Here is a 21744-nt window from a genome sequence, read left to right on the forward strand (position 1 = left end):
GTCCATTTACCCCCAAGCTCTGTTTCCTATCTGCCAACCAGTTTTTAATCCATGTGGGTATATCGCCCTTGATCCCATGGCTTGCAATTTTTCAAAGTAGACATTCACGCGGGACCTTGTTGAACGCCTTCTGAAAATCTAGATAAACGATGTTGACTGGGTCTCCCTTGTCTATCTGCTTATTTACTCCCTCAAAGAAGTGCAGTAAGTTTGTCAAGCAAGATCTTCCTTTGCTGAAGCTGTGCTGGCTGGTCCTCGACAGTTTGTGTCCGTCAAGGTGATCGATGATGCGGTTCTTTATCAGAGCCTCTATCATGTTCCCCGGTACCAAAGTCAGACTCACTGGTCTGTAGTTTCCTGGATCTCCCCTCGAACCTTTTTTGAAAATCAGCATAACTTTCGCCATTTTCCAGTCTTCCAGAATCTTTCCTGATTTGATCAACAGATTGGCTATTAGTTGAAGCAGTTCAGCTATAACCCCTTTCAGTTCCTTGATTACCATCGGGTGGATTCCGTCCGGTTCTGGGGATTTGTCGTTTTTAAGCCTTTCAATCTGTCTGCATACCTCTTCTAGACTAACTGTCGCCCCTGTCAGTTTCCTGTCTTCTTTTCCTGTGTATAGCCTGTTTGCTTCTGGTACATTGGATATATCCTCTTTGGTAAATATAGACGCAAAAAATGTGTTCAGTTTGTCGGCGATGGCTTTGTCTTCCCTTAGTACTCCCTTAATTCCATAGTCATCCACGGCCCCACTGCTTCCTTCGCGGGTCGTTTCCCCTTAATATATTGAAAGAACGGCCTAAACCTTTTTTGCCTCCTTGACTATTTTTTCCTCATAGTCTCTTTTGGACCCTCTTACCGCCTTATGGCACTTGCATTGACGTTGTTTGTGCTTTTTACAGTTTTTGTCCTTTTCCATTCTTTAAACGAAGTCTTCTTGTTTCTGATCGCTTCCTTCACTGCTACCGTGAGCCATGCCGGTTCCTTGTTTTTCTTCCTCTTGGAATCCTTGTTGATACGCGGCATATATAGATTCTGCACCTTGGTGACTGTGTTCTTAAAAAGGGACTAGCATTTTTACAGTGCTTATCCTCTTCCTAATCTTCTTACTCACCATGACTCTCATCCCTTTGTAGTTCCCTTTTCGGAAGTTTAGTGCTGTGGCAGATGTTCTGGATCGATTTTTTTGTTCCTGTGTCTAGGTTGAAGTGGATCATGTTTCCCAGCGTCCCTTCTACTTCTATCTCTCGTGCCGGTCCTCCTAACCCATTTAGAATTAAGTCCAGAATTGCATTCCCTCTCGTATTTTCCTTGACAAGTTGCTCCAGGAAGCAATCGCCTACAGCTTCCAGGAACTTGTTCTCCTTACTGAAGCTGGAGTTGCCTAGGTTTCAATCTATCCCCAGATAATTGAAGTCACCCATGATAATTGTGTTGCCTCCTTTGCATTCAAGTTTAATTTCTTCAGTCATCTCTCCATCAGTCTCTTAGGACTGCCCTGGAGGTCGGTAGTAGATGCCGATCTTCATATCCGTTCCATTTATTCCTGGTATTTTGGCCCATAGAGACTACTTTTATTGTTCGTTTCCGGTGTGTTTTCTCTGGTAGACTCAATCCCTCTTTTATGTATAGGGCGATACCCCTACCTTTTTGTCCTACTCTGTCTCGGCGGTATAGCTTGTATCCCAGTAGCACAGTGTCCCAGACGTTGTCCTCTTTCCACCATGTCTCCGTGATGCCGATGATGTCTAGGTTATCTTTTTGTGCCATAGCTTCCAATTCCCCCATTTTATTCTTTAGGCTCTTTGCATTTGTGTACATACACTTAAGTTTGCAGTCTGTTACTTTCTTGCACTTACTTTCTCCTTCTGTCTCCAACGATTCCGTTCCTTCCAACCCGTTGAGATTTCTATCTTGCCTATGATCCGGTGAATCTTCCCTGCAATCTTCTTCCATGGTATCCTTTGGGTATACCATTTCCCAAACCATCGCTTGATGTTGCTTGCAAGTAGCCTCATTCCGTCTCCACTGAGGTGAAGTCCGTCCTTCCTATATAGCTTGCTCTTCACCCAGAACATTGTCCAGTTGCGCACGAAGTGGAATCCTTATTCCTCACACCAGCGCCTCATCCATGCGTTGACTGGTTGCAGCTGCCTCTGCCCTGGGTACCGGCAAGATCTCCAAGAATGATACCTTAGGCGTTCTGATCTTCAGCTTCCTTCCTAGCATCTGGAACTAATCTTTCAGTGTTTCCCTGCTGTAGTTCCTGTTGCCCATGTCATTTGTCCCAACGTGGATCAACACCGCCATATCTACCCCTTCCGCACTGTCGATGATCCTGTCGATGTGGCTCACTATATCTTCCACCTTGGCTCCTGATAGGTAGGTCACCAGCTGATCCCCTTTTCCTCCCACTAGGTGGCTGTCATTGGACAGTGTTCCCGCTAAGCTGCGCTGGGGTGCGCTGGCGCACAAAATATTACCTCGCAGCGCACATGTTTCTCGTCACAGCGCACACAGTGTAGAGCACAGTTCTTCAACCGCCGGTCCGCAAACAAAATCTTGCCGGTCCGCGAAGGATTCGGTCCCCGCCGCAACGAAAGGCCGGCGTCAGCTGACTTGCAACTTCCTGTTGCAGTCGCTGTGCCGGGACTCCTGCCTTCGCCGGGACTCCTGCCTTCCACCGCGTTTGCCTCCTGCCTTGTCTCCGCACCTCCAGACCAGCAGCGGCAGCTGTGTATGCTTTTAACTTCGGCACAGAGCTGCCCCTAATCAATAGTTTAGCGCGGTTTCATAAGGCAGCCTCGGGGCCTTTGCTAGGCCGGCCCACATCGCATCATCGAAGCGGGCCGGCTATCAAAGGCCCCGAGGCTGCCTCATGAAACCGCGCTAAACTATTGATTAGGGGCAGCTCTGTGCCGAAGTTAAAAGCATACAGAGCTGCCGCTGCTGGTCTGAACTCTTGGGCCGCTGAAGGAGGGCAAAAAGCAGCTGTCCTGGAGGTTTCCCTTCCTCTCGCCTTTACAGGTTCCTTTTTTCCACCTTTTTTTTTTTCCTTCAAACGGCAACGGGCCCCAGCATCGACATCAATCAAGTAAGTTCCACTGTCAATCAAGCGGTTCTGCTCGGCCAAAGCTTCCCCTGTGACATGAGCCACCCTCAGGGGAAAGAAAGTGACCCACAAAGGTGAGGGGAAGGGGGCAGATGATGGAAGTTGGGGGGGGGGAGAGAGAGAGAGAGAAGGGGCAGATGATGGAATGGAGGAGATGAGAGAGAGAGAGAAGGGGACAGATGATGGAAGTGAGAAGAAGGGAGAGAGAGCAGAAGGCAGATGGATGTCAGTTGAGAAGGGAGAGCAGATGCTGAATGGAAGTGGGAAAAGAACACATACTGGATGGAAGGAGGAGATAAATAAAGGGGGAAGAAAATAGTAAGATAATGGAGGGGTGAGGGAAAGGGGTGACAAGCTGTGTGTAGACACAGTGAAAAGAGGGAAACGGGACTAAATAGTAAGAAAGAATTTAATTTAGATGGAGGCAGAAAATAGAGAAGGAAGACCAGAGAAGAAAAGGGAAGAGAGAGCAGAGAATGATCAGATCTGAGTGGAGGAAATGAGAAGAGAGATATGCTAAAAACCACAGGGGGGAGGGAAGGATAGAGATGCCAGACCATGAGGGGAACAGAAGGAAGATGATGGATGCTAGACCAAATTGGGGGGTGGGGGGGGGCAGGAGGAGAGATGGCAGGGAAAGACAGACAGTGAATGGAAGGGGCAGATGCTGGACTGAAGAGACAGAGAAGGTTATCATGCTGCTGTACCGGGCCATGGTACGCCCTCACCTGGAGTACTGCGTCCAGCACTGGTACTTTAAGAAGGACACGGTACTACTCGAAAGGATCCAGAGAAGAGCAACTAAAATGGTTAAGGGGCTGGAGGAGTTGCCGTACAGAGAAAGATTAGAGAAACTGGGCCTCTTCTCCCTTGAGCAGAGGAGATTGAGAGGGGACATGATAGAAACATTCAAGGTACTGAAGGGAATAGACTTAGTAGCTAAGGCAGGGAGAACGAGAGGGCACTCTCTAAAGTTGAAAGGGGATAGATTCCATACAAACGTAAGGAAGTTCTGTGGTAGAAAGCAACATATTTATTTGGCTCATAACTTGCTGGCGCCCGATATTTTTAGCTCACAGTGAAAAAAGTTTGCTCACAACACCCGCCCGCTTAGAGGGAACACTGGCTGTCAACTTGTCGGATGATGGAGTCCCCCATGATGATTGTTGTCTTCTCTATCTTCTCTTGTCTATCTAGCCGCAGGTCCGTGTCCTTGGTGTACTTCCATCTCTCTAGTCGCAGGTCCGTGTCCTCGGTGCACTTCCATTTTTCCTCATCCCAGCGTTGGCTTGTACTGAACTCGTCTTCCTGTGGGTTCCCTCCGCTGTTTCCAGGTCCTGCTACTGTGTCAACTGTTTCTTTCTTGCAATTGTCCTCACTCAATGTAGGTGTTTCTTGGCAGTTCCTCTGTTAGTGATTTTCCATGGCCTCTCTGTATGCTTCCTCGATGAACTTCTCTAACTCCCTGACTTCTTCCTCCATGTTCCTCTCTTCTATGAAGTTTTCTGCCACTCCGATCTTCTCCTCAACTGCTCGAAGTGCTTCTAGTCCTAGTACTCTGCCCTCCAGTAGTCTGTCTCGCTTCTTCATTCCCTCCAGTTCCTCGCATTGAATGCATACATAAGACTACCTCTCAGAGGGGAAGTAGTCATACATATGACAAACATTGCAGAAAACTGAGTAGCTCAACCTCCTGCTTCCATCTGCTGCTTTCATTGCTGTTTGCTTGCTGGTCTGAAGTGTAGGAATCTGTGTAGCGTCCTTAGTGGTTTTTACTCTGCAGTCTCTCTCCTAATTGTATTCCTGCTACCCCCTGCTGCTTTTGTGTATGTTCTTTGCGACTGCTGTGTTTTATCTGTCTGCTGTTTGTGTCTGTCCTGTTGCCCTTGTGGTACTTGCCTGTGTAGGTGTCCTTCTCTGGTGTTTCCTCTGTGCAGTGACTTGTCCCTTAAGGCCCTTTGCAAAGATGCTCTTGCTAAGGCGAGCACCTTTAATGCTTGCCTTCGACGCACGCCGAATGGCTGAGCGCCATTGGCCCCTCCTCTTTTAAGGGGGAGTTCCGGATCTGCTTGGAGGGGTGGGCAGAGCTACATCTCACCGCAGCCCCTCAGCTGCTCTCTCTCACTCTTCCTTGCCCTCTCCCGACTCCTCCTCTCTCCACCTGCCTCCTCTTCTCCTGCCTGGCTCTTCATAATGTGTCAGGAGTCTGCTGCCACTCCCTCTGTTCACTGATCAGACAGTTCTGTTACAAATGTGGATATTGTATGTAATACTAGCTGCACAATGCTGAGTTTTAAATAGATGACCAACTAATTTTATTTTGTGTAATAAAGGGACATTCTAGAATGGTGTAGGTTCTCCCTCACCCCCTATAATGGGAGTAGAGAAGTAATGGTTAATGCAGTGACCTGAGAACCAGGGGAACCAGGTTTGTTTTCCATCACAGCTCTTTGTATCTCTGAGCAAGTCATTTAACCTTCCATTGCAGGTACAAACTAAGTACTTGCATATTATATGTAAACTGCTTTGATTGCAACCATAGAAAGGCAGTATATCCAGTCCAACCCCCCTTCTCCCTTTTACCACTACTGAAGTTTTCCAATCTCCATTCTACTTGACAAATTTGTCATTTGTCATCTGTACATCCAGACCTCTTGTCTCATTTCTTCTTTCTGAGTCTGAGCCCTCTGTATCTGCTGGTTCTTGGACTAGCATTTTAGACTAAACTAGTGGTTCTCAATCTGGTCTTTGCGACACATCTGGCTAGTTGGGTTTTCAGACAGTGTATGCACATTTATCTCTTGCATGTTCATTGTGAATATCCTGAAAATCTGACCTGGCTGGGTGTTCCAAGAACTGAGTTGGATTAAATAGATGTGAGGTAGTGTGATCCCAACAGAGGTGGACTTTTCAATAAGTAGCTTTAGCCTAGCTTAACCCAGCCCTCAGACCAGTAGACCCATTCTCACTATCCCTCATCTATGTAACATCAGATATTTTGAACTACTTTATCCATAGCCCCTTGCAAAGATGGGTTTCCAAACTGTAAAAATAAAAAATCTTTGCTGAAATGTTTCTAAATGTTAGTGTCCAGCTGTTCTCAATGCCATCAAACTGCCATCCATGTATAATTCGATAAAAATGCTTTTACCTTTAATTATATTTATTATTATTAGTTATTATTATCATTGGAGGTTGTCTAAGTGATTCACATTCAGGTGCTCCAGTATTTTCCCCTAACTTTTCCGGTGGGCTCACAATCTATCTACAAAATGCAATCACTGATGCTTGTGGCTATAGAAGCCATCGTATTATTTTTATTTTAAATTTATTTTAGTATTTATTGAGTACCTGAATTAAAACCACTTAGGTAATACCTAAGTGGTTTTAATTCAGGTACTCAAGCATCCCTATCTGTCCCGGTGGGCTCACACTCTTATCTAATGTACCTATGGCAATGAGGGATTAAGTGACTTGCCCAGGGTCACAAGGAGCAACATGGGATTTGAACCCATAACCTCAGGGTGCTGAGGCTGTAGCTTTAACCACTGTGCCACACACTCCCACTGTATCTTTATCTCCTCTGATATTAGACTGGTTACCTTTCTGCATATCTTACAATATGATGTGATGATGGGGGGGGGGTGATTTTGGGATTGGGGGGGAGAGTTGAATTGTTTTTCTGCTGCCGTGTATTGTGATACCTGGGCATTTTTGTATTGATGAAAAACTTTAATAAAAATTATTTAAACATAAAATGCCATGATTGATGAGTGGCAGATAAAACAAAAAGGAAGATTGGCTTCAATTTCATCCTAAGGATATTAGTAGCTTTCTCTAGCATTTGATTGTGAGTGATGATACCATGTTAGGTGTATTCTATTAAATATATATATATATATAAAAAAGAAAACTGGACTTAGGGATATTTGGAGTATTGAGATTGGACAGACAATTTCTGCTTCTCAATGGCCACGATTTTGGTCCTGGAGATTATGGTCTACAAGGTCAGCATCTATGAATCAAACATGGATGTTTTTGTTACATAGATCCAATAGATGCTGGCATTGTAGAATAGAAATAGGGATGTTAGATCATTTAATATTTTTTTGTCCCTGTGTTAATGCCTTTTGGAATTTAATTTGGCCCCAAATTAATAAGTTCCTAGAAAATCATGTAGGACTCTCATATGACACCATACTATTTGGCACTGCAATGAGAACTCAGAGTCCTATTTCAGCTAATAATAACAAGCTACTATTAATATTGACAGGGGTCGCCATGCAACAAATTACTCAAAATTGGAAGGATTATACCAAATTAAATTATACATTCTGGTGGAACTCTGTCTGTCATATATACAAAATGGAAAAAGTGTTGGCATTACAACAAGGGAATCTTCACAACTTTAAGAAAATTTGGGAACATTGACAAACTATTCTAATGATCAGATTTATTAGCACATTGGTAGTAGGTTTATTGGGATAGGGAGGGATATGTAAAATTTTTGGAAATAGGAATTGGGAAAAAGGGGGTGGGATTTATCATTTATGATATGATGTATTGATTGTAGTTACAAATGTCATATAATAATTAATTATATTTTATATGTTTCAATTGCTGTACGAATGAAAAACTAATAAATAAAATTTGGAAAAAAAAATAATTATATATATATATATATATATATATATATATATATATATATATATATATTTATTTTGAAAGTAAACAATATGTTTTTGTATTTGGTTAACATGTATATATAACCTATTTGGAACAGGGAAAGAATAATGTTATCCTTCTTTTCTTAGTAACAGACCTCCCTTCCCTTGAAAGGAATCTCCAGATGTGATTTATCAGTTGAAACTGCTTAACCCAAAGATTTTAGAGGGGAATTTTACCTCTCGAAAATCTGTGTGAAAATATCAACTCCTCCCCCAAGTAGAGAAAAGTAGGCAGAGTAGGAAAGAAGTTGGGATGGGGGGAGGAGATACTTTCATTCTGGAAGCCCCAAATGTCCTTTCAGTAGGTATGTTTCCATATATGAAATGGGATGACCCCTATCCCCCCAACCCTCAACCATTCTCACTACTGGACACATTTTAGAAGGAAACCTCTTAAGTAGGCAGACTCACAGCCAGTTTCAAAATTTTTCAGAAAGTAGCTTCGTTAACTTTAAAAAAACATTCCTCAAACTTTCTAGAATTCGTCAAGCCTCATTTTAAGCTTTACAACCATTTCTTAGCTGCTTGTTACAACACTTAATAATTCTAGTCACTTCTATGTTTCTGAGGAGTACTGTATTTTTGAGTATATGCTTTGCAAAACTTTAAGTTTAAAGAAATATATTTAATTTTTATTTTTACAAAGCTAGCCACAGGTCTGAAGTCTTCTCTGACTGCATGATCTGTTCAGAGGGCTTACAACCCACACAGGAGCTGTGAGAGGTTCTATGAAACTGCAAATACCTGATACTTTTAATATTACATCTATAGTTTCCAATGGGTTTTGACCTTCCTTAAAAGAAATAGAGAAATGTTTATAGTAATACTGCTGCTGTTAGCCTCTTCTCTCTCATTCCCTTCAGAAATGTTGATGTAAATTGTGTTTTATTTTTCCTCTCTTTGCAGATTTAATTGCAGTTTTGTGCCCAAAGGGGCCACTTCGGATGCTGGTTGAAACAGCCCAAGAAAGAAATGAAACTCTCTTTCCAGCTCTCATTTACTCCTGTAAGTCTATTTTTCTGTACAAGGAAATTTTTTTTCTGGTCTGTTGTACTCTCCAGTTGACCTTGCATAAAAAAGGTTTGTTTCTTCTGCTGATTTCTTTGTGTTAATGCATACTTTTGCAAGTATATTAAAAGAAGCCAGTTCTTTTTCTCAGGCACTGTAAGTGTGTCCTTCACAGCTGACTCAGCACGCCAGTCTAAGATCTGAAGCAGTAACAAATACCGTATTTTTCGGTCTATAAGACGCACCCCCCCTTTAGAGGAGGAAAAATCAAAGAAAAAAAATATCCTCTACAGGGGGGTGCGTCTGGTGCTAAGCAGCCTGAAGCAGCCCACCTGACCACCCGCACCCGATGCAGCCAGCCCACAGTCTGAATCTGCCCACCCAACGCCCGCACGTGAAGCCTCCGGCCTGCAGCCATGTCAGAAGCTGTCGCATCGAAGGAGCCTGCCCAAAGCCGCCCGCACCCGAAGCTGCCCCGGTACCTTTTTTAAGTTGCAGTGCTCTCCTGGGCTGTTTTTGGAAGCAGAACGGCGCGACCTTTGCGCTTCCTGTCGGGTCCCACGCCGCTCTGTAATTGGCTGATGTCAGTTCTCAATGAGAACTGACCTCAGCCAATTATGGAGCGGCGCATGACCCGGCAGGAAGCGCAAAGGTTGCGCTCCTGCATCGTGCCGCTCTGCTTCCAAAGACAGCCGTCTGGCAGGAGAGCACCACAACTTTTAAAAAGGTACCGGGGGGAGTGGGTGGAAGGTGTACTCGCTCCATAAGATGCATCCACTTTTCCACCCCCTTTTTTGGGGTGGAAAAAGTTCATCTTATGGAGTGAAAAATAAGGTAAGCTCTTTATTAAACCAAAAAAAGGAAAGAGAAATTCCTGGCTGGCTTGAGCACTGGGAATGTTTCATTAGCGTGTGCAGTGTCTGCCACACTGGGCTTTTTTGCTTTGGTTCTAAGCCGCATGGGAGCTCTGTTGCGGCTCAGCCGAATGTGGTAGGGCACGTTACAGCTCCGCCCTCTGCCTTGTCAGCCATTTGCGACTTGGAATCTTTTTTTTTATGATCATTTTATTTATCCAATTTCAAATGATATTTCAAGAATTAACTCTTGCACCAGAAATACAGCAGAAAACAAACAAAAAAGTCATAATACAAATATTAGAAGAAAACAAATTTTTAATCTCCTTTTAGATCACTATCTCAGAAGGAGGAATTCCAAAAACGTGAAGAGAAACTTAATTTTCATAAAATAAATCAGGAATTGGCTTTACAGCTATGACTCCCTTTACTTTAATAGCTGTTCAAAATAACTAAACGTTCCCTATTACCAGTTTCTTCAGATCTAAAAAAGCTCGCAGTTGTTTGGGAGAGTAGAACACATATTTAATCCCCAAATATTTAACTAGACATTTGCAGGGGTAGGCTAGAAGAAATGTACCACCAGTGTTCCCGCTAAGCTGCGTTGGCCTGCGCTCACGCACAAAATATTACATCGCAGCGCAAAGTTTCTCTTCACAGCGCACACACGCGTCGGTAAGGTAAGGGGACGCATTGGGGGGATTGCACTTCCCCACAATTGCCATGCTTCGGTTCCTCTTCTTCCTTCCTTCCTCCCCCCCCCCCCCCGCGGGACCCTGCGGCACCATCAACTCTTACTCCCTCTAATGTCGGCCCTGCAGCTCCAGACTTCCTCGCACCTTCTCCCCTCCCCCTTTGGATCGCTATTATTTTAAATGTTATAGCCGCGGAGCTGTATCCATCAGTGGAGATGTCTAACCTCGGCCTGCCCCGGAACTCTTACTGCAGCAGCCGCCCGTCTAGGCAGGAACAGGAAGTCACTGTTGCAGTAAGAGTTCCGGGGCAGGCCGAGGTTAGACATCTCCACTGATGGATACAGCTCCGCGGCTATAACATTTAAAATAATAGCGATCCAAAGGGGGAGGGGAGAAGGTGCGAGGAAGTCTGGAGCTGCAGGGCCGACATTAGAGGGAGTAAGAGTTGATGGTGCCGCAGGGTCCCGCGGGGGGGGGGGGAGGAAGGAAGGAAGAAGAGGAACCGAAGCATGGCAATTGTGGGGAAGTGCAGAGCTGCAGGGAAGAGTGTTGCGGTACCCAGCTGGAGGGAGAAGGAAGATGAGGGAGGGAATTAAAGGAGATGCCAGGGCTTGGAGCATAGGAGGAAGGTATGCCAGTCTAAGGGAAAAGGAAGGGGGAGATGTGAGAGCATGGAGGGGGAGCGAAAGATGGAAGAAAAGGAAAGGAGAGAGATGCCAGAGAATCAGGGAAGGGGAGATACCAGACTATGAGGAGAGGTGTGGGAGAGGGAAGGCGAGGAGAGAGATGCCAGACCAATGGGGTGAAAGGAGAGATGGAAGGGGGAGGCATACAGTTTCTGGAAGGGGCATAGAAGGAGAGAAGATGCCATATAGGGGAAGAGAGACGGCAGACAGTGGATGGAAGGAAGAGAGTTACAAGAAGATGAGGAAAGGAGAAACCACAGAAGACAAAGGTAGAAAAAAATTTCTATTTATTTATTGCTTTAGGAGACATGTGTCACTGTTTCTGTGAAGCATTGTATGCAGAGTCCAGATTCTTGCTGGTTCAATTTAACCTTTGTCTATGTATTTTTATTTTATCCCCCCTTTTACAAAACTGTGAAGCGTTTTTAGCACCAGCCTTGGTGGTAGCAGCTCTGATGCTCAGAATTTTATGAGCATCAGAGCTGTTACCTCCGTAGCTAAAATCCACACTACAGTTTTGTAAAAGAGGGAGGGGTTAGTTTGTGATTACATATTCCTTACTAGGCGAAGGTGTTTTCTGTGTTCTGTGTGTTCGAAAGACATGGTTTTCTGTTAGGATTGACGGTGTAGGATTGATCTGTGCTGGTCTGGCTTGTTTAGTTTTACAATGGGTGTATTGATGTACTGCTCACTGCAATATGTAAGATGCTGCCTTTTCCTAGGTACTCATGTGTGACGTGTGGTTTGTTACTAAAAATCATGTTTTTCTTACAGATGGGGGGGGGGTGCCAAAAAATGATGGGCCCCGGATGTTACATATGCTAGGTACGCCACTGTATGTAAAGATACCAGAAAGCTGGCGTAGCAAAAACTTCTAAGTTTTGAGTATTTAACCCTCCCACAATCTCACGGGCACTCGTTTCAAGTTTATTGAGATTTTGATTTAAACGCAATATCAAATATTTTCAATGCGTATAACAAAAATAAATTTGGGGAAATAAATAAAACCATTTGAACCAGTGTTCCCGCTAAGCTGCGCTGGCGTGCGCTGGCGCACAAAATATTACATCGCAGCGCACACGTTTCTCGTCACAGCGCACGATCGGAAGAGGCGTACGGCAGATGGCAGGGCGGCGAGAGGAGAATCGGGCGAGTTGGCTCATAACTTGCTGGCGCCCGATATTTTTGGCTCACGGTGAAAAAAGTTTGCTCACAACACCCGCCCGCTTAGAGGGAACACTGTGTACCACCCAAAATCACTGTTTCAGATCTCATTGCATGAAACAATTTTCTACGCTCCTGCATCTGTCTGGTTACATCTGGGTACATATATACTTTTTTCTCATAGAATAGTATTTGTGAAGTGTGAAAATATAATCGGAACATAGCATTTACATCTTGTTCAAAGTCACTAACATCATAGTTCTTTCTGAGGATTCGGATACTGTTGTCTCTAGCAAATCTGTAACATTTAAAGCTCCATCAGCATTTAAATTACCGTATTTTTAGACCATAAGACACACCGGACCATAAGATGCACCCACCTGTAGAGGAGGAAAAACCAAGGAAAAAAAAATTGGTGTGTCTGGTGGTCTGGTGCTGGGAAACCCGCAGCCTGCAGCCCAAAGCCTGACTGCAGCTAATCACAGAGCGGCACGGGACCAGGCAGGAAATGCAAATGTCGCATTCCTGCGTTGTGCATCGCTCTGCAAAGAGGCAACCATCCAGCAGGAGACCACGCTGGACCACTGCCACTTAAAAAAGTACCGGGGGGGGGTGGGGGGGGGGGCGCACAGTGTATTTGGTCCATAAGATGTACCCCCTTTTTGGGGGTGGAAAAAGTGCATCTTATGGTCCAAAAAATACGGTAACTGGTTCCTTCACTGGGTTCACTCCTACCGGTTCCTTCACTGGGTTGCTCCTATTTTTATAATGGTAAATAATATATTCAATTTATAGGTGGTATACATTCGTGGGAAAATTTCAAAACCTCAATAAGATTCTTTTTTTATATGCAAAATTGTTTATTGGTCAAAAACTCATTCCAAAGGCACAAGATTAACAACAACACAGACCAGATTTCAGTAACCCGTAAAGAAACCCCCCACCCAAAAAAGAAAGAAAGAAAAAAAAAGGGGGGGGGCATGGAGCAGCATGAGAGTAAGCACCACGGATAAGACAAGAAAACAGTCCCCATACAGTCAAATATTCAATACATGGCTAACAGCATACCCAGTCAAGGAGACCCAAAAAAGCTCCCAAATTAATTGCAGTTGACGTCCCTTAACAGAGTCCATCTCAGGAATGTCCAAGTGTTCTATCTTCAGTTGAGAAATCATCAAGGATCTCCATTGTGATAGGGTAGGAGGATGTGCAGCCAGCCAATGTACCAAAATAGACTTTTTCCCCAGCAATAGTGCACGCTTCAAAAAATTACGGAAGCCCCTCGGTACCGGATGAGTCAATATGGAGGTGATAAACAACATCTTCGGATGAGGCAAACAGCGAGTATTCCACAATGTTGCAATATGCTGATGAAGAATCTTCCAAAATTTCAACACAAAGGGACAAAAGTAAAACATATGCCCCAAAGTAGCATTTGCTCTCCCATACTTAGAACAAGAATCTAAGATCTAAGCGAAGGGCAGCATGATAAGCCCTAGAAGGGGAGATATAAATACGCATAAGCAGTTTATATTGCAATTCAAACAAAGGGATAGAAGCCCAGGGCTGCCGAAAAGACTTCAAGGCAGTTTGCAGCAAGGCTACAGAAACAGGGGTCCCCAAATCAACAGATCACCTCTCGCTCAAAGAAGCAAAGTCATATCCCGGGACATCTTCCAACAAAAATTTGTGATGGAAGTGCAGAGGAATCATTGACTGTGCCTCCAAGCAGTACTCTTCTATAAGATACTTTTTAAACATTTCTGCAGGAGTCACCTCCAATGATTAGGAAAGTTCAAAAGATGTATATTCAAACTACGATTAAAGTTTGCTAATTGCGCAAACTTTCTGTTTAACTGATTTTGATCTTTAATGAGTCCTTAAGATAACTCTTGAAGGTTTTCCATCTTGTCAGCAACCTGTTTAAGTTGTTTGTGAATTCTTCCTTAGTTCTAATTTGAGCCCCAAAGCATCTACAGTACTCACTATCACTTCGACCTCCTGTAAATATCTGGTAACGGTATCGTTTAGCCTGGAGAGAGCCTTCCAGATACTCTCCAGTGTAACCACCGCAGACTTTACCAAATGAAGGCTGAATTCCATGCCAGCTCCCAAGTCTCCCTGCTCCTTCCTTGCTCTCGTGGTCTCTGCCCCTCGAATAGGGGTTTCCCCTGCAGACTCCATTCGGCAGGGCTCTTCAAACAGAGCCTTGACTGGAGCTGTGTGCGGTGGTAGAACAGTAACCGGGGAGGGGGGGAATAAAGAAATCTCCAAGGCTAAATCCTCCACTTCTCCTCAAGTGGGAGACAATGCCATCCTCACCCTGGATAACTCCATGGGAATCATGGTGGTCACAAACTCTCGGATTGACCACTGCAATCGGGGAGTTCTCGGCGCTGAGGAATCCGCCTGAACTATCCCCCTACACTTGGTGTGTAGCATCTCGGTATGAAGGTAAAAACTTTTCTATTCACTCCCAGGCCAACTTAGGAGCTCAAGCACCTTGCTGCCGCCATCTTGAGTCCTCTGATAATCCCCCCACCTCGACTTGGAATCTTAACCTAGTTATCAGGACACTTTTGAGTCTGCCCTATGAGTTGCTGGACCAAGCTTCTCTGTTACTGTCAAGACAGTATTTTTGGTAGTCATTACCTCCGCCCGAAGGGTGTCCAAACTTCAGACTTTATCCTGCAGAGATCCCTTTCTTTGATTTACGGATTCAAGTGTGCCCAAGCGCATAGTTCCCTCTTTCTTGCTGAAAGTGATTTCTGGCTTCCATATCAATCTGGAGGTGCATTTGCCAGCCTATACACCTTCAGGTTTGAGAAAAAATGACAGGGTATTAAAATCTCTGGATGTGCACAGACTTTTGCTGAGATACCTATTTTGGTAAAGGCCTACACCACACGAGGTGTTACTTTCTTGTGGAAGGAATCTTCAACGGTTTCCCCAGAAGAGATTTGTAGAGCCGCCACTTGGTCTTCTCTGCATACATTCATGAAGTTTTACAGAATAGATGAGGTGGCCAAGAGGGTAGCAGGCTCATCAGTCCCACCCTAAGTTTGAGGGACTACTCTGTTACATAGAAACATAGAGTATGATGGCAGAAAAGGGCCGTTGGCCCAACAAGTCTGCCCACTCGAATAACCCACCCCCCCTAAGCACTTCCTCAAAGTGAACTCACATGTTTATCCCATTTATTCTTAAAATCGAGCACGTTGTTGGCCTCTACTACCTGAAGTGGAAGATCATTCCATCGATCAACCACCCTTTCGGTGAAGAAATTCTTCCTAGTGTCACCATGAAATCTCCCACCCCTGATTTTTAGTGGATGCCCTCTTGTCGCCATAGGTCCTGTGAGGAAAAAGATGTCTTCTTCCACCTCAATACGGCCAGTAACATATTTGAACGTCTCTATAATGTATCACCTCTCTCTGCGTTCCTCGAGAGTGTATAGCTGCAACTTACCTAGGCGTTCTTCATATGGGAGATCCTTGAGTCCTGAGACCATCCTAGTGGCCATTCGCTGAACCGATTCCATTCTCTGCACATCCTTTTGATGTGCCTCCAAAAATTGAACACAATATTCCAGATGTGGTCTCACCATGGACCTATACAGCGGCATTACCACTTCGGGCTTTCGGCTGACGAAACTTCTCCGGATGCAACCCAGCATTTGTCTAGCCTTGGATGAAGCTTTCTTCACTTGATTGGCCGTCTTCATATCTTCACTAATGATTACTCCCAGGTCCCGTTCTATAACAGTTCTAGTTAAGGTCTCACCGTTCAGAGTGTAGGTTCTGCATGGGTTTCCGCTACCAAGGTGCATAACTTTACACTTCTTGGCATTAAAACTTAGTTTACAAATAGTAGACCATTGCTCCAGTAGGTCCTGTGTCATAGTGTCGGGCACAGTACCTCCGCCCACTACATTGCATAATTTAGCATCATCGGCAAATAATGCAATTTTACCCTGAAGTCCCTGAGGCAGATCCCGTACGAAAATATTAAATAGGATTGGACCCAGGACCGATCCCTGCGGTACTCCACTAAACATCTCCGATGTTTCGAAGGGAGTACTGTTTGCCACTACCCTTTGAAGTCTGCCACTGAGCCAGTCTTTAACCCATTCAGTTAATGTTTCTCCTAGTCCCAGCGAGCTCATCTTGTTCAATAATCTACGGTGTGGGCCATTATCAAAAGCCTTACTGAAGTCCAAATACACTACATCCAGGGACTCTCCCTTATCTAGTTTTTTTCGTTACCCAGTCAAAGAAGCTGATTAGATTGGATTGGCAGGACCTTCCCTTTGTAAATCCATGCTGATGGGGGTCTCTCAGCCTCTCATCGTCCTGAACCTTATCTAATTTGTGTTTAATCAATTTTTCCATAAGTTTACACACTATTGATCCCTAGAATTCAGGAATAGAGTGGGGTTGCACAAGAAGGAAAGATTAGGCTCTTACCTTGTTAATCTTTTTTTCTTGTAAACCTACACTCTGTTCCTGAAACCCGCCCTGGGAGATGCTGATTGTCTGCCTCAATAAGTACCGATAAGTTGGACTTCTTGGTTTTTTTAATCAGCCTTACCAAGAATACCATCCGCAAATATTGCGTGCTTTACTCCAGGAGTCTCGTTGATGTGCCCACACACTGTTAGTGCAGGCTGAGTTTCATTGTTTTCATTGTTTATTCTATTTTCAAAAAAAATGTTGTTTGTTATGTTTATTGATATGAGCAGATTAGATTTGTTTCTCGAGGAGTTTCCCTGAACTCCTCCCTCTACAGGAATGACTGTCTACTTTGCCACACATTGGAAGTTGGAAGGCAGTCTTTAGGTAAGAGAGGAAGGCAAAATTATGCAAATGAAGCTTCCTACAAGAGATCTCGCAAAATGGGATTGACTACCTGAGAGTTCAGGAATAAAGTGTGGGTTTACAAGAAAGAAGATTTAATGAGGTAAGAACCTAATCTTTTCTTTTCTGCATGTAAAAAAAGCCTCTATGTGCAAGAAAATCTTTTAAAAAATTACCTCCAAGAGGGCAATTTTCAAACATGTTCTATCCCCCCTACCCCAGTCAAATAAAAAAAACAGGTGCAAACTTACCCCCTCTTCTACTAAACCGCGCTAGCGGTTTAGGCGCGGGGAGCTGCGCTGAATGGCCCGCGCTGCTCCCGATGCTCATAGAGTTCTTATGAGCATCGGGAGCAGCGCTGCTCCCGGCGCTAAAACTGCTAGCGCAGTTTAGTAGAAGAGGCCCTTAGTGCTTTGCATGTGCTAATTTTTAAAGAGAAACAATGTAGGTCATTTTCCTTGGAAAGTTTGCATATAGCACATGTATTAAAAAGGTATACATAGTTTACAGCTGAGCAGACAGGTTGAAAATTACTTTCATTTAATAATGAAGTTGTATTTTGGCTGTAAAGTATCCACTAGAAGCCCTGGCTTTGAAAAATATCTGATCCAACACAAAGTGGCTATCTGATTTCTATCTGGGTATCGATGTTACACTAGTTGTGGTGTTTTAAAAGATTGATTAATTAAACAGCAATATGAAATTATGATGGTTGGGCAGTATTAATATTTTGACACATCTTGGTATGTTTACCAAGGCTTAATTTTCTTCAACAGCTACAATGGTTTGGCTGGTGAATATGGCAGATGCAGATCCAGATGCCAAGCAAACCACTTCAAAGGGTGCTAAATCTAGAAAACAAGGTAAGGTGTAGATAGCTTTCTAGTTCAAATACCTCCCTACCACACGATACAAGCTTTTTTCAAAATGATATTTCATGAAGAGTTTATTCTACAAGAATGTATTTTGTTAGATTTGTCTGTCAGGATTCTCATGTCCTGTGTTTGATTCATTCCAGAGCAACTGTATCAAATTTGATTTGACATCAAACTTTGAGAATGCTTGTAATAAGGCTGTGATGGCATTTTGCATTAACCAGTCAATATATTGTATACTTTGTAGAATTTTACTGCTGATGTAGAATCAGAACAATGACTGCTTAAGGCAGTCAAATACTTACAGATGAGACTGACTTGGTGGCAGTACTCTACACCAGTGGTTCCCAACCCTGTCCTGGAGGACTCCCAGGCCAGTTGGGTTTTCAGGATAGCCCTAATGAATATGCATGAGAGAGATCTGCATATAATGGAGGTGCCAGGTATGCAAATCTGCTCCATGCATATTCAATAGGGCTATCCTGAAAACCTGACTGGCCTAGGGGTCCTCCAGGACAGGGTTGGGAACCACTGCTCAACACCACCATGTGGAGGAACCTGGATTCCTGTTCCTGGGTTAGCCTGGACTGGGGATGCTGCAGAAGCAGTATTCATAGCTCATGAATGGGCAGGAAAAGAAAGAGAGATTTTGCAATAGTGACCTCTACTGAATGGATTTAAAGTCCATGGCTTCAGGATTCTGTTAAGATTCCTGGTGCTTAGTGCCCTAGTAGATCACTTTCTCAGTGATAGGACCAATGTAAATTGTTTATTGAAAGCTTTTATACCGCTACTAATGACTGGGTAGTCAATCCAGAGCAGTTTACATTAGCTGTGATTTAATAGCTTTTATAAATTGGAAGGAAATGTAAAAATGAGAAGACGTGTCTTTAGTTAGAACATAAGAATTGCCGCTGCTGGGTCAGACCAGTGGTTCATCGTGCCTAGCAGTCCGCTCACACAGCAGCCCTTAGGTCAAAGATGAGTACCCTATTTGAGTCTAGCCTTACCTGCGTACGTTCTGGTTCAGCAGGAACTTGTTTTGTCTTGAATCTCTGGAGGGTGTTTTCACCTATAACAGCCTCTGGAAGAGCGTTCCAGATTTCTACCACTCTCTGGGTGAAGAAGAACTTCCTTACGTTTGTATGGAATCTATCCCCTTTTAAATTAGTTAGTTAGTAGTGAATGAAGGCTAAAGATGGTAGATCCCAGCTCTGGTTATTATTGATTTTGGAAACCCAAAGAGCATAAAACCATCAGATCAAAAATAAAAATATTGCAATGGTCCTAGAAAGAGACAAACCATGGCCAGAGCTACAGTAAAGAAATCAAGTTACTTGATTAGGGGGCAATATGGATTATTATGACAAAATATGTGAGCTGTTTTGAAAATTTTATAATCCGTCATCCATCACATTGTCTGTGAGTTATTTAAAGATGTCTCTTATTGATTTTTTAAAATGTATTTCATAGCCAGCATTAATTCATTAAGACAGAACAAGAGCCAGCATTTTCTGTTGATAATAGAAACAGATAGCTTTTGATACTAACCAGTGCAGATTTGCTCTGTAGTTAAGTTCAACATATATCTGGATTGTTGGAAAAATTAGCAGTTTTAAAAAATTGCTACCCTAGACCTTACCGGTGATTGAATGCCCCCTGAACCTAACACAAGGGTCGGCAATCTGTGGTTCATGAGCCACATGTGGCTCTTCTGTCATGTGACTGCAGCTCTTCAGGCCCTGACTCTTCAACTTCCTTCCATGATTCCCCAGGCCTACCAAGGTACCTGCCTTGTGGTCCAGCTGGGGTCTTCATGGCAGGAGCGTGGCCCTCTTGCTCCTGCCTCCTTGCGGCTGCCTTCAAAAATGTCTGCTGCGACCTAATGTGGCAGCTCATGGTACTACAGGAAATGGCGTGAGCAGCCACGAAAGGACACGGCAGCCATTTTAGCTGTGTGGAGGCAGGAGTGAGAAGGCCACGCTCCTGCTATGAAGACCCCTGCTGGATCACCAGGTATCTCGGTAGGCCTGGGGGGAAGGAATTGTGAGGTTTGGAAGGAGATTAAAGGGTTGGGGCCTGGAGAGGGGAGAGAACTTTTGGCTATAAGTTGGAGGGAAAGGGATATGCAGAGGCACAGGGAGGGGAGAGAGGTTCAGAGACCTGGGAGGGGTTGGAGGGAAGAAAGAGGGGAAAGAAGCTAGATCTTGGGGAGGGAAGAGAGAGTGAGAGACCTGGAATATCTCAAGCTCCCTTCTCTACCCATTGCGGCCAGTACAACACCCTTAGCAATTTAAGATTAATGAAATATAAATGCTGCTGGATAAGCTTTTACTTATTATGACAGGAGTTGCCATATAACACATTACATTTAATTGGAAAATTGGAGTAGATTGAATTACAGTTTCTGGTGGAATTTGTTGTGTCATATATATAAACCATTAGCCACACAGAAAGGGAATTTTAGTAAATTTAAAGATGTTTGTAATGAATGGATAACATTTTTCCCTTAATAGTACAATTGCAAATGATGGGGGGGGGGGTAGTTTTTTGGTATTTCATTAAATATTTTGATTGGTAGGAAAGAATTTATTATAAGGTATACATGATTACATAAGTTATGGAAAGAGTGGGTGAGAGGGGGTTAAATTTCATTAATTTAAGTTGATTATGTTAGAAAAGCAAGTGATGTTCAAGTTCAAATGTCATTTTCTGATGCACTTGTAAGTTGTAAAAATGAATAAAGAATTTTTTTAAAAAATGTATTTACCATATTGTAGAAGCAAGAGACAGGCCATGTGATGGTTCTCAACCAGGCAATGGAAAATAAATGTTAGATGCATAGTATTTTTTTTTTTTTTTTGTGGGGGGGGGGGGAGTTAGTTGCTTTATAGAAGGAATATGTGCATTAAATTATTGCTTCATTTGCAGCCCCAGCAAACCAGATGAAAAGTGTTGCTGCTAATGATCAGAGTGCTAATAATGATGATGATGGAGGCTTTAATTCACAATGGATAGCCCAAAGGAATCAAAATGTAGGATCTCATGAATCTACTTTAGAGTCAAGAACTGCTGTCCAGGCACTTCCAAGTAACGCTACAACTGCTGAAGATCCTGAGGAGAGTAAGTAGTTTCCAACTTCCAGGTGCCACAGGTTGCATCTCATCAGGCAAAAGATATATTGTAATAGTGTTCATGACTTGCATATTGTTGAATTTTGTCATTAAAATGGGATACAAGGTCACCTGCGATCTACTTGTCAAATGGTCTGATTTCAGAGTATGGATGAGGAGCCAGCAATCTTACACATCCAAGTCAAAGGAAATATCTAGAATCTGCCATGTAGAACTACCATCTCCAGAACTGCATACTATATTGCCATTCATACACAATAAAACATATATCCAAACACAAAACAAATCAAGGACAATACTAAAATAGTACACCCACTCCCAATTAATAAATCAGTCACTAGTCTTCTACTACGGCTAGTAACATGGGGTGGCTTATCTAAGAATTTTAGAAACCTATATCGGCATTTCCTGTGGCCTATATGTGGGGAAATGCGGTACTCTAATAATATTAGATATCCTGATCTTGTCAGGATGAGGCAGGCCTTGTGACCTCAATGGCTGCAAGCCTCTCAACTTTTTGCAAGACCATGAAGTTCAGGCTGTCCCTGTCTAGGTGGCTAATTCAATCAAACTTGACCAAAGTCACCTTTCCCAATTACTCTAAAGTACCTTAGCACATCTAACCTAAGCTAG

The 21744-nt window shown here is 43.5% G+C and overlaps 1 protein-coding gene across 6 annotated transcripts in view; it reads left to right on the forward strand.

The window, feature by feature from the left end:
- Positions 1-21744, forward strand: part of PSEN1 (presenilin 1) — a 99554-nt gene that overhangs the window by 61377 nt on the left and 16433 nt on the right. For all 6 annotated transcript variants that reach the window (XM_033953104.1, XM_033953109.1, XM_033953106.1 and 3 more), the window contains 3 exons: positions 8746-8844; positions 17879-17965; positions 20909-21100. In XM_033953104.1, coding sequence (XP_033808995.1) covers positions 8746-8844; positions 17879-17965; positions 20909-21100 — 378 coding nt within the window. The remainder of the gene's footprint in view (positions 1-8745; positions 8845-17878; positions 17966-20908; positions 21101-21744) is intronic.

This window comes from Geotrypetes seraphini, chromosome 7 (assembly GCF_902459505.1).
Source record: "Geotrypetes seraphini chromosome 7, aGeoSer1.1, whole genome shotgun sequence".
In the NCBI taxonomy this organism is placed as follows: Eukaryota; Metazoa; Chordata; class Amphibia; order Gymnophiona; family Dermophiidae; genus Geotrypetes; species Geotrypetes seraphini.